Here is a 16,772-nt window from a genome sequence, read left to right as displayed (position 1 = left end):
CCTGGCCTCCTTAATGATGTCCATACAGTCAGGTGGCAGGTTGAGGTAGCCAAACTCTAGGACTTCAGGAGCCAGATTGCCAGGTTCAGCTGTTGCGGATCTGGGTGCTGAATCTCTCCATGGTTCTGCGTCAAATGCTCGGGTTTGATCCGCAGCCTTTGATGCGGCACCACGGAAAGTTCGAGAAAGGTGGTGTACCACGGCTGGCGTGCCCACGTTGGAGCAACCAGGACGAGCGTCAGTGAGTGTTGACGCAGTTTGCGTGCCACTAGCGGCATCAGTGGTGCTGGGGGAAAAGCGTACGCAAATCTGCCGGACCAGTTCATCCATATCGCATTGCCCTGCGACTGCGGATGTGGGAACCTGGCGGCAAAGTTTTGGCATTTTGCGTTTTCGCTTGTCGCGAATAGGTCTATCTCTGGATGACCCCACTGCTGGAAGTACGGTTGGAGTACTGATGGGTGTAACTCCCACTCGTGCATCTGGTGGCTGTGTCTGCTGAGCAGATCCGCCATCTGGTTGTCTTTGCCGGGGAGGTGTTCTGCCATGAGGAACATGTTCCTCTGAATGGCCCACTTCCACATGCTCTGAGCCAGATGAGACAACTGTGGAGAGTGTGTTCCTCCCTGCTTCTGTATGTAGTACATGGCAGTCATGTTGTCCGTCCGGATCAACACGACTTTGTTGCACAAGTGTACTTTGAATGCTTTCATAGCGAGGAAGATCGCCATTAGCTCTAGAAGGTTGATGTGCATCTTCTGTTGTTGTTGTGTCCATAGTCCCTGCACTGTGTAATGGAGTACATGAGCTCCCCATCCCTGGAGAGACGCGTCCGCCGTCAGTATTATCTGTGGGACAGGCTCTTGGAACGGTCGGCCCTTGCAAAGGTTTTGTGGATTCCACCAATGCAGAGAGTTGTATGCCCGACCGCTCACCAACACTAGGTCTTTCAACTGTCCTTGAGCCTGATTCCACTGACGTGCTAAGCACTCCTGAAGCGGGCGCATATGTAGTCTCGCGTGTGGGACTATGAAGATGCAGGAGGCCATCATGCCTATCAACTGCATGAACACTCGCGCGGGCAGGGAGTGTTGTGGTTTGAACTTGGAAATCAGCATTTGCATGCTGTTGATTCTCACTAAATTTGGCTGAGCTGTGGCCGCCAGAGTGTCTATAGTCGCACCTAGGTACTGTTGTACGTGTGCGGGCTGCAGATGGGATTTTGGGTAATTTAGTGAGAACCCCAGACTGTGAAGGAGGTGAATGGTGCGGGACATGTGGCTGGCACATTGCTGGGCTGACTTCGCTTGAACGAGCCAGTCGTCCAGGTAAGGGTAGACGTGTATGTGCTGCCTCCGTAGATGTGCCGCCACAGTAGCTAGGCACTTTGTAAACACCCTTGGTGCCGTTGTCACGCCGAAGGGAAGGACTCTGAATTGGTAGTGCTGTCCTTGAACAGTGAACCTGAGGTATTTTTTGTGTGATGGGTGAATGGGTATGTGGAAATACGCATCCTTGAGGTCCAGTGTGGCTAGAAAGTCTCCCTGCTTGAGCAGCGGGAGGACTTGCTGGAGAGTGAGCATGTGAAAATGCTCTGAAAGAATGTATCTGTTTAGGGGTCTCAGGTCTAATATAGGTCTGAGTGACCCGTCCTTCTTCGGTATTAAAAAGTACAGGGAGTACACCCCTGTACCTTGCTCGTGGACGGGTACGACCTCTATTGCGCCTTTTAGAAGCATGCTTTGCACCTCCTGCTGTAAGAGCGTTAAGTGCTCTGAGGACATAGGACGGTTTTTTGGAGGTATTGTGGGTGGAGTGGAGGTTAGTTCTAGACAGTAACCGTATTTGACAATATCTTTGACCCACCTGTCCGTGGTGATGGAGTTCCACGTGGACAGGAACCTTTGTAGCCTTCCCCCGACAGGTGTTATGTGGTCGGGAGGAAGGGAGAGGGCGTCACTGCTTGTTCTTGGGGGAGGACCTGGTGTTTCCGTAGCCGCGTCCTCTGCCCTTTGTACTGGAGCCACGATATCCACCCCGGGTGTTTTTATCGTAGGTGGTTTGTGTATTGCTCTTGTTGTATGTTTGCTGTGACCCCTGTCCTCTACCTGCTCCTCTATTTCCGGGGCGACGAAAGGAGCCGCTCCGAAAGGACTGAGTCTGGAGAGCCCCCATGGACTTTGCAGTGTCCGTGTCCTTCTTTATTTTCTCTAGGGTGGTGTCAACCTCCGGGCCGAATAAATAGTCGGGGTTGACAGGCTGGTTGAGTATGTTGTTTTGCACCTCAGGTTTGAATCCGGAGATTCGTAACCAGGCATGTCGTCGCAGCATGACGCTAGTATTTATGGCCCTGGCAGCTGTGTCTGCGACATCCAGCGCGCGCTTGATGGATGCGTTTGTGAGGAGCTGTCCCTCCCTGATGAGGATCTCTGCACCTTCTCTGAATTGGTCAGGGAGATGTTGGATTAGCTGCTCTAATGTGTCGTAGTGCGCTCTATCGTAGCGAGCGAGGAGTGCTTGAGTATTGGCAATGCGCCATATGTTGGCTGCCTGGGCGGCAACCCGTTTGCCAGAGGTCTCTAACACCTTGGACTCTTTGTCCGGGGGAGGAGCGTCACCTGTTGTTTGTGAGTGTGCCCTCTTGCGAGCATTCGCAACGACAATGGAATCCAGAGGTAATTGGCCTCTGATGTAAGTAGGGTCCCCAGGCGCTGATCTGTATTTTTTGTCGATCCTGGGGTTTATCACTCTTGCTCTGGTGGGTTCCTTGAAGATGTCCTTTGCTGGTTTGAGGACACCCTTCAACATGGGTAGAGTTTTTATATTTCTTTCTGAGGATGCAAAAGTATCCATAAGAAAGTCGTCCTCGACGGTGTCCGAGTGAAGTTGCACCCCATGATTGGCCGCAGCACGTTCAATTAGAGCGTTGAACGCTGCCGTGTCCTCTGTGGGAGATGTTTTTGCTCCATAGAGTTGCGGGTCTTGTGCATCCATAGGTGCACCTGGGTCCACAGGGTCATCCCAAGTTTGATCAGGGTCCTGTTGGCCGTCAGGGTCCATGTGTCCGGGGTAGGGGACTTGGTCACCCATGTAGTCCCCCAACGCATCCGTGTCGGAGTGTGTGGGAGAGAAGGATTGTGGATCCTGGTAGGGTGAGTGGAAAGGTTCGTAAAGAACTGGTTCTGAAGCCACAGGCAGCTTTCTTTTGAGTGGAATCCTGAAGGAGTCCAAAGCCGGCTCCGAAGTTATTTTCCGTTTGTGGATAATCATCCTGCCGGTGTCGGCGTCGATTATATGCGATGGAGACGTCTCCGCAGAGTGTTCGGCAGGCGTGATCGTGGTATGGGTCACCCGTGTCCTGATTTGGAACATTTTCGGGGCCGTGGATGGTGGCAGGCCAAAAGTAATGTTGGCTGGTGTCGAAGAGGCTGCTGGAGCTTTAATTGGCTCGGAGCCCGACGTTTCCTGGAGGACCATTTTCTTTTTGGTGCTTTGCGCAGCAATGGGTCGCGTTTGGAGCGCCCTCGAGTCTTTTGCACCGACCGGTTCTGTTGAGGCGGTCGTGGATTTTTTCGGCGCCGGTGGGTCATCGAGTCGAGGGGCGGGAGTGGCCGTCGACTTCGATGATTGTGGCTTAGATGTCGCCGTGGAAGCGGTGTGAGACGCAGCAGGCTGCTTGACCTTTGGGGTCGGAGTCGATTGCGTCGGTGCCGGGAGCCGAGCAGGTTTGGTGGTACCGAAGGCCTTCTTCCTTATGTCGACTCCGACGTCGGCCGCTTCGAGTTCGGCACCGAAGTCTCGTTTGGTGCGCTCGGTGCCGATGTGTTTTGCTGGCGTCGAAGGTGTGGAGGGCCTCGATCCGACCAGCGCCACTTTCGGTTTCGGTTTCAAGTGAACCAATACAGCTTTCGGTTTCGGTTTTAAAGAAGGGAAACCAGCCACTTTGGGCATTAATGGCTGCCGCTGAATGTCCGAGGCCGGGCCCGAGGGCGGGGCCGAAGAACTGCGGGATAGGTCTTGGGTAAGGCCCGAAGGCGATCCCTCGACCGGAGCCATAGACTGTTGCACTGGGCTTTCTTCAGTCTGAACAGGTAGGCCTTGCTCGTCACCGGAGCTACTCTCTTCGGCCCCTAAGGCCTCATTGTAGTCTCCTACCTCGGTGTCGTCTTCATCTCTGTGAAAGAGTGTTTCGTCGACGTCTTCCGATCCGGAGTCATGTTCGGAAACGGGACTGGAGGGTAGGTTCTCTACTTCTTCAACATCTTCGGTCTCGGCGTTGAAGATGTCGGCCGGGGCCGGTGCCGCTTGCTGCGCCTCGAGTCTCGCCGCTCGTCGATTCCGTAGAGTCTTCTTGGATCGAAATCTGGCACAGGCCATGCATGTAGATTCGACGTGATCCGGTGAAAGGCATTTGTTGCACACCGGATGGACGTCGACGTGGGGGTATTTCGCATTGCATACCGGACAACTCTTGAATGGTGTCCTCGATTCCATCGCTGATGTCGAATCGACGGTCGGGTAAGATGCGAAAGTTTGTTCTAGAAGTTAGTAAACTAACAAAGATACTATCGATACCGATCGAGAACAGTACCGACGCGAGCTAAAGGCCTTTTGGCCTGAAAACAGGTTTTCCTAACTTGAGTCAAGATAACACATCCGAACCCAATGGCGGAAAAAAACAATCTGAGGATGGAGAGGATGCCCATGCGCACTGTAGTCCAGGGGAGGAGTCACCTATCCCAGGATACTTCGAAGACTCTTCCAGGACAACAACGTGCAAACATCCGGACCCAACACTAGGCGGCGATCTATGCACAGATATGAATTCAGCAGCCCACATGCCTCGAACTTTCCATTACTGAAAGCGGCTGAGTAAACCAAGAGCAAGGACTCCCAGTGATGTCATGGTGACAGGGGCAGCTTTCAGCTCCAAGAGAATGCACGCTGACAACCTAGATTTGATAGCATGGCATGCAACTTTGCGTTCTGCCATTTTTCCTTATTTATGCCAGGAACAGATTTCTTAGGTCCCTTCAATAGAATTCCTTGTTCACTGCCAAGTGCAGGCTCGCTGCCTCTTTTCCAGCTGCCCACAGATATCAAAGTTCCTAAAAAAATTTGGGACCGTTGGTTGCAGAAATGCTTGTTGGGATGCTCAGAAATAAAAGGTACATATGTTAATAAATCAACTTTAACGGTTTGCAGCCCAAACTCTCTCACCATTAGCAGTCAGTTTACAAAGAGCACCCCCAGGAAGGTTCCTCACCTTATTTTTGCAGCTGATCTTGGCACCAGCATTTACAAGGATCTGAAGAATGCGGAGGTGGCCGAACCAAGCACTCAGCAGCAGAGCATTCATACCAAACTGTGGGTAAAACAAACACTGATTACAACTTGGGCCTTGTGAACACTACTCCAAACGTCTAATGGTGACAGTAGGGAAGGTCTAACACGACCCTGCACACTTTTAAATGCATCTTAATTACATTAACCACATAATCAATTTACTTGCTATTTGAAATATGAAAATGTTGCTTGGATATATTAAAAAGTTACAGCTCTCTAGCAACAGTATAATAATTTAAGCTTTCCGGCACTCATAAATATGTTCGAATTATACTACAATATCATCTTAAGTACCCTATTCACCTTATTTCTTAAGGTGCTAGACAGTGAAAGAGGTGGAGACTACCATAGCTCAGATTATCATCACAATAGAACAAAAGTACACAACACATAGACTCATAACAGGAGAGCAGGGAGAGCCACACATGAATCTATGAATATACCAAACCAGGAGAACTTTCGGTTACAGGTAAGTAACTTTGGTCTCCTGCAGCAGAACTTCCATGGATTAATATGCTTAAATTAAAGCTAACAAGCAATACGTCAAAACAGTGAAAGGTGAGAAAGAGCATTAAGTAGTAATGCCATGCAGGGCCCATCACTCACATACTATTCATCTGCAAGATCACACTGCAGCAGTGAAACCACCACCTTACACATCCGATACAATGCCCTCTTGACCACAGATGAAGGGGACCCCTGCCTGTTGAATTGCTGGGCCTCTCTGATGCCTTCAACACAGTCAAACATCTCACCCTCATAAGCACCCTTGAGCTGCAAATGGGAATCACTGGCAATGTACTTCACTGGTTCTCCTACTTTTCCAGCTCACACCAGTTTGTTCACATGAGCACCTCCAAATCATAAAATATCCCTATCACGTATGGAGTGCCCCAGGCTTCCATATGGTCTTCTGTTACCTTCAACCTTTACATGAAGCTACTTGGTGCTCAAAGATAACAGCATGAAGATTCACTAATATGCTGATGATACACAAATCCACTTGAAGGTTTCCTCTGCCTAAGAAACTCAACGCCTGAAACACTGCTTGCACATCATCCACACCTGGATGTCCAGCACCTACCTGACTCTCAACCTGACTAAGACAGAATCCATACAACTTGCCCCCCCATAAAAAAATACAGTACAAACCTGGCTGAATGACACGAACATTGACAGCTTCGAACCTCAACCCTCAATGAACGCCAAATCACTTAGATTCACCCTGGACACCAACCAACCTTAAGGAACACATTACCAAAAAAAGATGGCCTGGTACAGCTCTCTCTTCTAAAGTAAGTCAAATTGTTTTTCCAGAAAGTGACTTCAGAAATGCTGTTTAAATGACTGTACTCTCACATCTGGATGGTGGTAATGCACTACTCCATGGCCTCTCAGAGTCCACTCTGATAACTCTTAGGTACTTCCTAGAGGCACAAGCAGCTGGTCTCATTCATAGCCTGAAGAAATATGATCACTTCGCCCCCCTCGCCATCCTTCTGAACAACTCCACTGACTCCTCTTGCCAATCGCACCATCTTCAAAACCAGCTGCATCATTTACAGAGCCATCACACCCAGGACCCTTGCTTGACTTGCAGACAAGCTCAGTATCTCTGGGGTTCTCGTTATACCCTCAGCCAGGACACCATCAGACTGCAGACTAAGAAGTGTAAAAAAGAACAACAGGCCTTTTCCATCTATGCACTGAGGATCTAGAACAACATGCCCATATCTATGAGGACCGCCCAAATCTTGCTGCTCCAATTTAGATAAGAGCTGAAGATGCACTCTTTAAAGAACACTACATGACTAGGCATCAACAGTCCACAACCCAACTACCTCACATAATGATTGCCGACTTTAAGATGACCTTTGACCATATGCAGCGCTCCTCTACTTTTTGGCTAGGTTTGACCTATAGAAATAAAACATACATAAATAATGTAGGTAGTAATGTGTTGCAAACATATGGCTTGATTACTGAGTTGCTTCCCTGAATAGTTCTACAAAGCACACCCTTGTGAAGAGTGCCACAGTGGCTGCCATTAGTCTGATGAAGTACATTTTGAGCTGTTTCCCTGCTCGATTATGATTCAAAGTACTGTATTCTGCAATCAGACACACCGTCCCTTGTATGACTTGCCCTTCTGTGCAATACACAAGAGATGCAAACTATGGGTTCATTTTCCTGGACACTAAAACAAAGAAACTGCCCCTAGTTATAGATAAGGAAGAATATAGGGCAGTGTGCATATTGTGGGGGAAAATTACAACAAAGTTACAAAAATATGTATTTCATTTATTGCATATCAAATTTTCTTTTTCAAAATCTAGATATGGTTCAGAGATCACAACCGTCTGTTTTGAAAACCATACACAGGAAGACAAAAGATAAATCACAATCTAAATGCAGTCCGCTTAAGCCTCCACTAACAGATCATTATCCACAGGATTTGATAATATCAATCTCAGTTACATTGAGTCCATATAGTAGTGAGATCCCATAAATATTCAATGCATTTTGGTGGCATTCCTATATAAAACTCACCTTCTTTAGGACAACCCTGTCAAGTGTAATGTATACCATAAAAAAGGCTTTTCTTTAAAATCGTAATTAAGTGCTTTCCATATAGGAGATTATACAATTGTTAAAATATTGTTGTGCCCTTAGTATAGGCTTTCGGCAGATTCCTTGTCCTTGTTTCGCTTATTATGGGGATCACTAAAGTATACTATCCATTCTTAAGTTAGACCAAACTTTAAAGAGGTATCAATGCAAGATCCCAAATATGACCAATTATTATAAATAGAGATATAGTCACTCTATTGATTTTCAGGAGTAGTTCCTACACAAATAATTCAGTCTTAGAGTCCACAACATATGGCGTCCAACCATTCACATTCCTGAACTCCAAAGTCTTGTTCAAACAGAATTGTAGACCTCTCCTGATATTTAAGGCGTTTACCACCTTCTTGGTTGAAGTTTGCAGATTTGAGGAGCAGGTAGGTCACATGAATTGCTGGTTACAGTGAAAGTTAAGAGGCACTGTAGGAATGAACTGTGGATTCGGACAAAGGACCACACTGTACCTGCAGAGTTTGATGGATGCTGGAATGGAGAAGAACTCTTGAATTTCACTCCCACATCTTGTGAATGTGATGGCCTGTTCCATGAGACAACCTTTATGTCAGCTTTATGAGCACACTCAAAGAGTGGAGCAATGAACTTTACCAGAACTGTGTTCACATACTAGTTGTGATGGGGGTGATACAAATCTAGAATAAATCCAACATGAATTATTCTTATTTTATCATGCAGCAAGAGAAAAGAAATTTTGTTTTAGATGCCTGCTGTATTTGAAAATTGCTTTAAAGATGGAGTTGGAGGAATTGCTCAGGTCCCTAGGTTTAGTAAATAAGGCAATAACTTGAGGAGATGCAATGATAGGGGGAAGGATAGCAAATGACGGTGACATTCCTACAAACCCTTTTGCACTTTAGCATGTGTGTCTTCAAAGTTGATTGAACCCCTTTGGCCCAGAGTATAAAAGCCCTCTGAGGTGTCCAGTTTCCTGACCTCTAGCTTCCTTAGGAGCTAGGCCGTCAGCTGAGAGGATGCTGGCACATAGTAGAACACTTGGCTTCAACTTTGTTCAGAACAGAACAGCAATCCCCAGGCCTTAACTTGGCTATGAAGATTAGCAAGAGGTCCAGGAACAAATGCCCAAGTTACTTACTTGTGTAACGATATATCTGTAAGAGAGATTAGTTAGTGATAGATTCCTTACCTTAGAATATCCCCAGGCTTCAGATTGGATCCGGAAAGTTTTCATCAGCAGTACCCCTGCACATCGGTAGGCATCGTCGTACGGCTCCACATACGTCGTTGGCGTCGTAGTCTCCGAGATGACGTCGCTGGAACTACTTAGACGTGCCCACGCGTGCTGACGTCAGTTCTGTACACTTTTTTCCGCGCCAGGAACGCAGAGCCATGCAAGATACTGACCACTGGTGCATTTAAACTAGGGCCCTGAAAGGGATGACCTTAGCCCTAGAAATCAGTTCGCAGGCCGGGGAGGATGGGTGGGGCGGTAAGGAATCTATCACTAACTAATGTCTCTTACAGATATATCGTTACACGAGTAAGTAACTTGTGCATCTGAAAGAGACACGTTAGTAATAGATTCCTTACTTTAGAATAGATACCCCAGCAATACCAACCCCAGTGGTGGGTCTGCGAACCAAGATCACACCAGAAAGTCACAGAGAACAGAACGGCCGAAGAAGCCATCTCTCCGGACTTGACTGTCAAGGCAATAATGCTTAGTAAAAGTGTGCAGCGAGGCCCACGTGGCTGCCGACAGATGTCTTGCAGGGGGACACTACGTCCCAATGCAGTAGTAGCTGCTGTCGCCCTGGTAGAATGGGTGCGCAACCCCACCGGGGGTTCCTTTTTAGCCAGAGAATAACAGGCTTTGATACACAAGATGACCCAGCAGGAGATAGTCCTCTTGTGTATAGCCCGGCCTTTCTTGGTGCCTACGTAGCCAACAAAGAGCTGGTCATCCACCCGGAACTGTTGTGTGCGATTCAGGTAAAATGACAGCGCACGTTTTGGGTCCAGACGATCGAGCCTCTCTTCCTCTCTGAAAGGGTGCGGAGGCGGAAAGAAAGTGGCCAAGGTGATGGTTTGCCCAATGTGGAAGGCAGTGACAACCTTTGGCAAGAAGGAAGGACGAGTGTGAAGCACAACCATGTCGGGATGAACCGACAGAAAAGGAGGCTTACAGGCAAGAGCCTGGAGCTCACCCACATGCCTAGCGGAGGTGATGGCAACCAGGAAAGCAGTCTTCAAAGTTAATGAACGAAGAGGACAGTTGTGAAGCGGCTCGAAAGGAGTGCACCTTAGAAAAATAAGAACCAGATTTAAGTCCCACTGCAGCATCACAAACGGAATAGGAGGGAAAAGGTGAGTGATCTATTAACAACCGGGGACTTGAAAAGAGAGGGCTGATCAGAAAGCCTGAGAAAGGCTGAAATTTCAGAAAGGTTGCCCTTAATAGTGCCTAGAGCAGAGCCCTGCTGGGCCAGAGAAAGAAGGAACAAAAGAACCTCTGAAAGCAGGACAGAAAGGGGATCCACAGCCTTTGCTGTGCACCATGCCACAAATTTGTTCCACTTGCAGGCGTATACCGATTTAGTGGAGCGACGCCTGGCTGCCAGAATGACATCACAGACTTCAGGAGGCAAGTCAAACGGAATCAACAGTCACCGCTCAATCTCCATGCATGTAGGTGGAGGCTGGACAGGTTCAGGTGGATGACCATCCCCTGTTGCTGGGGCAGAAGATCCTCCCGAAGTCGGATTGGGGAATCCATGCTCATACTGAGTAGCTCGGGATACCAAACTCTTCGAGCCCAGTCCGGGGCCACAAGATTGGCTTGGGCCCGGTTGCGCCTAAGCTCCTTCAGCACTCTGGGTAGAAGTGGTATAGGCGGAAAGGGGTACAATAGACCGTAGCTCCACTCGTGATGAAAAGCGTCTCCGAGCGAGTGCCGCCTTGAAAACTCCAACGCGCAGAAGTGATGACATCGGTGGCGAATAGATCTAACCAAGGCTCTCTCTACTGTTGAAAGAGACATTGCGCCACCTCCGAGTGAAGACGCCATTCGTGATCCATCAGGCACCGGCGGCTGACTTCGTCCGCCCTGGCGTTCAAAGAACCTGCTAGGTGTTGAACCATCAAGGAAATGCCATGACGTTCCAGCCATGCCCAGAGGCGCAGAACCTCCTAACATAGGGTCCACGACCCCACCCTCTCTTGTTTGTTGCAATACCACATGGCGGTGGTGTTGTCCATGAACACCTGCACCACCCTCTCCCTTGACAGAGGGAAGGAATGCCTTCAGTGCAAGAAGGATTGCCCGAAGCTCCAGAAGGTTGATATTGCGCCTGGACTCCGCCGGAAACCAGAGGCCTCTGATCTCCTCCTCTCCCATGTGGCCACACTATCCCAGGAGGGACGCTCCCGTCACCACTGTGTGCTTCGGGTGGGGAAGGGAGAGGATTCTGCTGCTGACCCAATGCTGATTCGTGAGCTACCACTGCAATTGTTGTGCAGTGCCCTCCGAGATCTGGACGTAGTCGGACAGGTTCCCCTGATGCTGCGCCCACTGGAACTTCAGGTCCCACTGCAGAGCCCGCATATGCCATCTGGCATGGTTGGTTAGCAGGATGCAAGAGGCCATGAGGCCCAGCAGCCTCAAGGTCATCCTGACCGAAACCCAGGACAAGGGCTGAAAGATCGAAATCATAGCCAGAATATCCCGGACTCGCTGTTCGGGAGGATAAACCTGAAACTGCGCTGTGCCCAGAACCGCTCCGATGAAGAGGAACTTCTGAGAGGGAATCAGGTGCGACTTCGGCACGTTGATGTAGGACCCCAGCAAATGCAGGATGTCGGCCATAGTCTGGAGGTGGGACAGGACTGTTTGGGGCGAGCCCGCCTTCAACAACCAGTCGTCGAGATAGGGGAAGATTGAAACCCCTGATCTGCCATCACTTTAGTGAACAGCCGAGGGGCACTAGTAAGGCCAAAGGGGAGCACGGTGATCTGAAAATGCTCCTGCCCTACCGTGAATTGCAGGTAACGCCGGTGGGTCGGCAGGACAGAGATTTGAAAATACATGTCCTGCAGGTCCAACGCTACTATCCAGTCTTGCGGGTCGAGGGCAGACAAGACATGAGCAAGTGTGAACTTCTCCTTCCGGAGGAAGCGATTGACGTTCCGAAGGTCTAAGATAGGACGCAGGCCTTTGTCCTTCATTGGAACGAAGAAGTAGTGGGAGTAACAACCACGACCTACTTCTGGCATCGGAACACGCTTGATGACCCCCTTGGCCAAGAGGGCCATAACTTCCTGCTGAAGAAGTGCCAAGTGTTCCCCCGACATACAGTGATACTGAGGTGGCATGGCTGGGGGGGATCGTCTCGAAGGGGAGCGAGTAACCCCTTCGGACAATTTGCAGAACCCACCTGTACGATGTGATGGTGCACCAGTGGTGGAGGTGATGGCGAATCCTGCCACCCACTGGTGTCTGGCGGGCCTGAAACACTGGACTAGGAAGGTTTGGAGGCAGGGGCAGCAGGGGGGTTGGTGGACTGATCTGCACGCTGGTCCCGTGACCTGCGTCTACAGGTCCCACGTACCGGTTGCTCTGAGACTGCTGCTGCGCAGGCCTGTGGCTCTGAAACGAACGTGCTTGGGTGCCCCTTCCTTGACCATGAAAGGAGTGAAAAGCAGAAGAAGTGCGTGTGGCCGAAAGGCCCAAAGACTTGGCTGTAGCCCGCGAGTCCTTAAAACGCTCCAACGTGCAATCCGCCATCTATGGGCATGTCCATCAATGTGTTCTGGACATCCCCAGAAAAGCCAGTCGTTCTCAGCCAGGCGTGGCGGCGTAGTGCCACTGTTGTGGAAATCGCCCTGCTCAGCGAGTCAGCAGTGTCAAGATAACAACGGATGGTGAACTTGGCTGCGTCTCTCCCCTCAGCAATAGCTTGGGAGAGTACTGTCCGAGCCCCCACCGGACACTGAGGCAGCACTTGCGCAACCGTATCCCACACAGAATGGGAATAACGGCCCAAAAGACATAAGGTGTTCACAGCCCGCAGTCCTGAACTGACAGAAGAGAAAATCTTCTTCCCAAACTGCTCCAGTTTCCTGGATTCCCTGCCTGGAGGTGCGGAAGGGAATGTGCTTGGGGACGCAGAGGCTTGGACAACGAAGCTCTCAGGGGTAGGGTGTTGGGAGAGGAAAATGAGGTCGCCCGGGGCCGGGCGATGGCGTCGGGCCACGTTCTTATCGACAGGAGCCCCTGTGTTGGACCTGGACCAGGTGCCCAAAAGAACGTCCGAGAGTGCATCATTAAAGGGCAGCAGCGGCTCCGTAGAAGAAGACGCCGGCCAAAGCACCTCTGTCAGGAGGTTAGTCTTGACGGCCACGGTAGGAAGCTCGAGGTGGAGAGCCTCGGCCACCCTACGCAACACCATAGAGTAGGAACCACCTTCCTCCGTAGCTATGGTAGAAGGAGATAGTGAGCCAGGTTCAGGAGTATAATCCTGGTCACCTGCATCCCCCAGATCCTCATCCCAGTCCGGGTCTAACTCTCATTGTGCTGCGAGAGGGTCCTCAGACCCCTCCCAGTCCTCCACAGCCTGCCAGGTGGAACATAAGGAGGTGGTTGAACAAAGGGAAAGAAATTCCCAAACGGCGTCGGAATCGGCGTTGGTCAAAACCCTTCTGGCACCGCCTCCACGTTGGGGAGGAGGTCAGGGAGGGCGTCGGCCTACGGCGTATCCGACGCCGGTGGCGGCGCCATCGACGTCGCTGTCGGTGGAGGTCGTACTGGGCCAACCAACATGAACGGAGATCCATGCTTGGATCCATGGGGGTCTCTCGGCGTTGAGACTGAAGTCGTAGATGACGTCGGGCCGGAGCTGGCGACGTCAAAGAACGAGGACCCCCAGTCGGGCCCGCGGGCCCGAAGGCGTACCAGTGGGGCCGGACGGTCCGAAGACACGTGCCATAGCTGACAGGAACTCCTGCAGCTGGGCTGGAGTCGCTGATGGACCCGGAAAGGGCAGGTAGGCCATCGGCAACTGCGGAGGCTCGCCGGCGGCGCCACCTGCACCCTCAGCCGCGTCGCGCGACCGTCTTGGGGAAGGCGAAGAGCGACGGTGCTTCTTCGACTTCTTGTGCTTTGCCTTACCTGACTCAGAGTGCGAAGACTTGGAATGGTGGTGATGGCACCGCAGCCGGTCCCTCGACCTCCCACGGGACCGGGACCTAGAATGGCACGGAGCCAACTCCCGGGCCTCTAGCGAATTTCGGGACTGCTCCCGCAAAGTTTTCGGAGCCATGGCCGAGCAGTGGGAGCACGACTTGGAGTTGTGGTCCCGCCCCAGCCAGTAGAGACACTCACGGTGCGGATCCGTCACCGACATCGTGCGGGGACAGGCTGCGCAAGACATGAAACCGGGCATCCCTAGGCACCTGGAGTGTAAGTATTCAAAAAACAGAGACAAAAGTCCCAAAAAACTCAGTCAAAAAATGACTGGGGGTACCGCTCTCTTCGAATCTGCGCTTATTTGCGTGGCAAAAGAAAGAACAGACGTCAGCGCACATGAGCGCGTCCAAGGGACGTCATCTCGGCGACTACGACGCCAACGACGCGCAGGGGTACTGCTGACGAAAATGTTCTGGATCCAGTCTGACGCCTGGGGATATTCTAAGGTAAGGAATCTATCACTAACGTGTCTCTTTCAGATACTGCCTTGCCAGAATGGTTCAATGAACATGATGTATGTATTTATGTGGTATATGTATTGCACAAACCTAGCCAAAAGGCAGAGAAGTGCTGAAGAGGGCCAAAGGCAACGAGAGTGTCAACACATTGTTGAAGAGTTAGCTGTGTTCTAGGAGAGGAGGTGAACTGTTACTTCATCGTGATCTAGGGCCCCATTCACAAACAACATTTTGTAGTATGTAAAGTAGTACTACAGTAGTACTACTTACTACAAAGTGCAATCCACAAATCTACGGGTGTAGATCTTCAACTCCACCTCACCTACCTTTTGTATCGGGAGATTCTCACACATGTACGTTTACTTTTCTGTATCAAATGTTTGTTGGAGCAAGTGCAGTTCCTGGGAAATGGGGAATACTTACTATTAAATGGAAGGGGATTAGGGAGAAGTAAGGAGGGGCGTATGGAGGGTTAGGTAGTGGTTTAGGGTGGGACATTCATCAAAGATTAAGCTCATTGCTATTCACAAACTGCAGTTCTAAAGTTACTATAGCCAAAAAGGACCCACAACAGTAGTAAATGACTCCAAATCAGAGTTGTAATACGTCCAGCACCATACATGGCCAACCACTAGTACTGCAACACCCTTCCAAAGAAAATAATGCAGGTAGGCACTTAAAATAAAACCCCATCGCAAATAATGTTACATTAAATTAAAATATTGAAACTAGCTAAAAATATAACACAATTCAATGGAATGTTTAATAATTATGTGTTTATCCTGTTTGATTTTAAAAATTATTGTAGCATTTTTTTTTTAAATCAAAATATAATTACATTACTTTTAGTTAATTCTATTTCATCACTTTTATTCATTTCAATTAGAACATTGAAATTTTGTGAGCTACACTGAAAACAATTGAGTTCTCCAGACTTCTAATGGCCAGTAGAAGCCCGGAGCTCCAACATTCTAACGTTTGTTCACAGCTGTTGCTGTGAACAAAGTCCTCACTGAGCCGAGGGGATGGCAGTCCCCTCAGCTGAGAGGCCTTTGTTTTACAAAATAGAATATTCTGCCCTCTAGCGACGGAATGTTCTAGCCTTAGAGCCCTACGTTGCAGGCTCTACCGGCCATTAAAAGCCCGCTCCTGTGTTAAAGGCCCGAGCCGGAGCGGGCCTTTATTTGCCTGCAGAGCTCGCTACGGCGGGCTCTAAGGCTATATTAAAATATTTTTAAAAATCAATATTAAATTCAACATGAATTTATAAGTGCTTTAGCATTTGTTTCATTTAGTTCTACATTTTAACCTGTTGAGTGCTCTTGACGAGCTCAGCTCATCATGAGTCACAGTGGAGCTGTGCTCATGACGAGCTGAGCTCGTCATAACGGCCGCGGCCCGCACACGCGCGATTAATTCCCCACCTGTGCGGGAGAATTAATCAGTGGGCAGGGTCGTGATGAGCTCAGCTCGTCATGAGCACAGCTCAACTGCAGCGGTGCCGCGCCCCCCGCAGGGAAGGGGTTAAAATAAATATATAACATTAATTTAAGTTAACAGAAAAATATGTTTACTTATTTTTTAAAGTTTAATAAACTTTTTTTGACTTTTCCCTACACTTTACCATAGAGAGATCTCTGCCCCGATGTAAGACATCAAATTTGCAACTACTGGCATCATGAATATGATAAATAGCAATGGTGCTAATCTGAGGCCAAAGGGCAACACTTTAAATTGGTGGCTTAGAGTGTTCACAGAATAATCAACAATGATGTTTAGGGAGCATGGTGCTGCATATATATACACTGAAGGTTTTGTAATGTATTTTTTCAGTTTGCCTAGGATTATAGTGGGTTGCTGGGTACCCGATTTCTTTTATACCAATAACTATCATGAGTAGAAAGCCCAATTCCTTTGATGTTGTAAGACCATCCGTATACATCCAAAGGATCGCTGATCCAGGGTGAGTAGGTGTTTTTATTCTCTTTCTTTAGAGGCAGTGCAGAGGGCTTTTTTAAGAATGCCAAAGTCTGGCAACCATGTATGATTTACTAGACGTGATGTTTTGGCTGACAATAAATGATCTGAGATTTGCCTCTTACTGCCATTGAGAAAGGATT

General features: G+C 49.3%; 1 protein-coding gene across 3 annotated transcripts in view; it reads right to left on the bottom strand.

Annotated features, from left to right (window-relative positions):
• The window catches only part of ANKDD1A (ankyrin repeat and death domain containing 1A), a 419,853-nt gene that overhangs the window by 188,425 nt on the left and 214,656 nt on the right, over window positions 1-16,772 (bottom strand). For all 3 annotated transcript variants that reach the window (XM_085644555.1, XM_085644556.1, XM_085644557.1), the window contains one exon: window positions 5,267-5,365. In XM_085644555.1, the coding sequence (XP_085500681.1) occupies window positions 5,267-5,365 (99 nt within the window). The remainder of the gene's footprint in view (window positions 1-5,266; window positions 5,366-16,772) is intronic.

Source organism: Triturus cristatus, chromosome 3_1 (assembly GCF_964204655.1).
Source record: "Triturus cristatus chromosome 3_1, aTriCri1.1, whole genome shotgun sequence".
NCBI lineage: Eukaryota > Metazoa > Chordata > Amphibia > Caudata > Salamandridae > Triturus > Triturus cristatus.
Note: the sequence above shows the minus strand (reverse complement) of the source record. Positions and strands in the feature narration are given on the sequence as shown.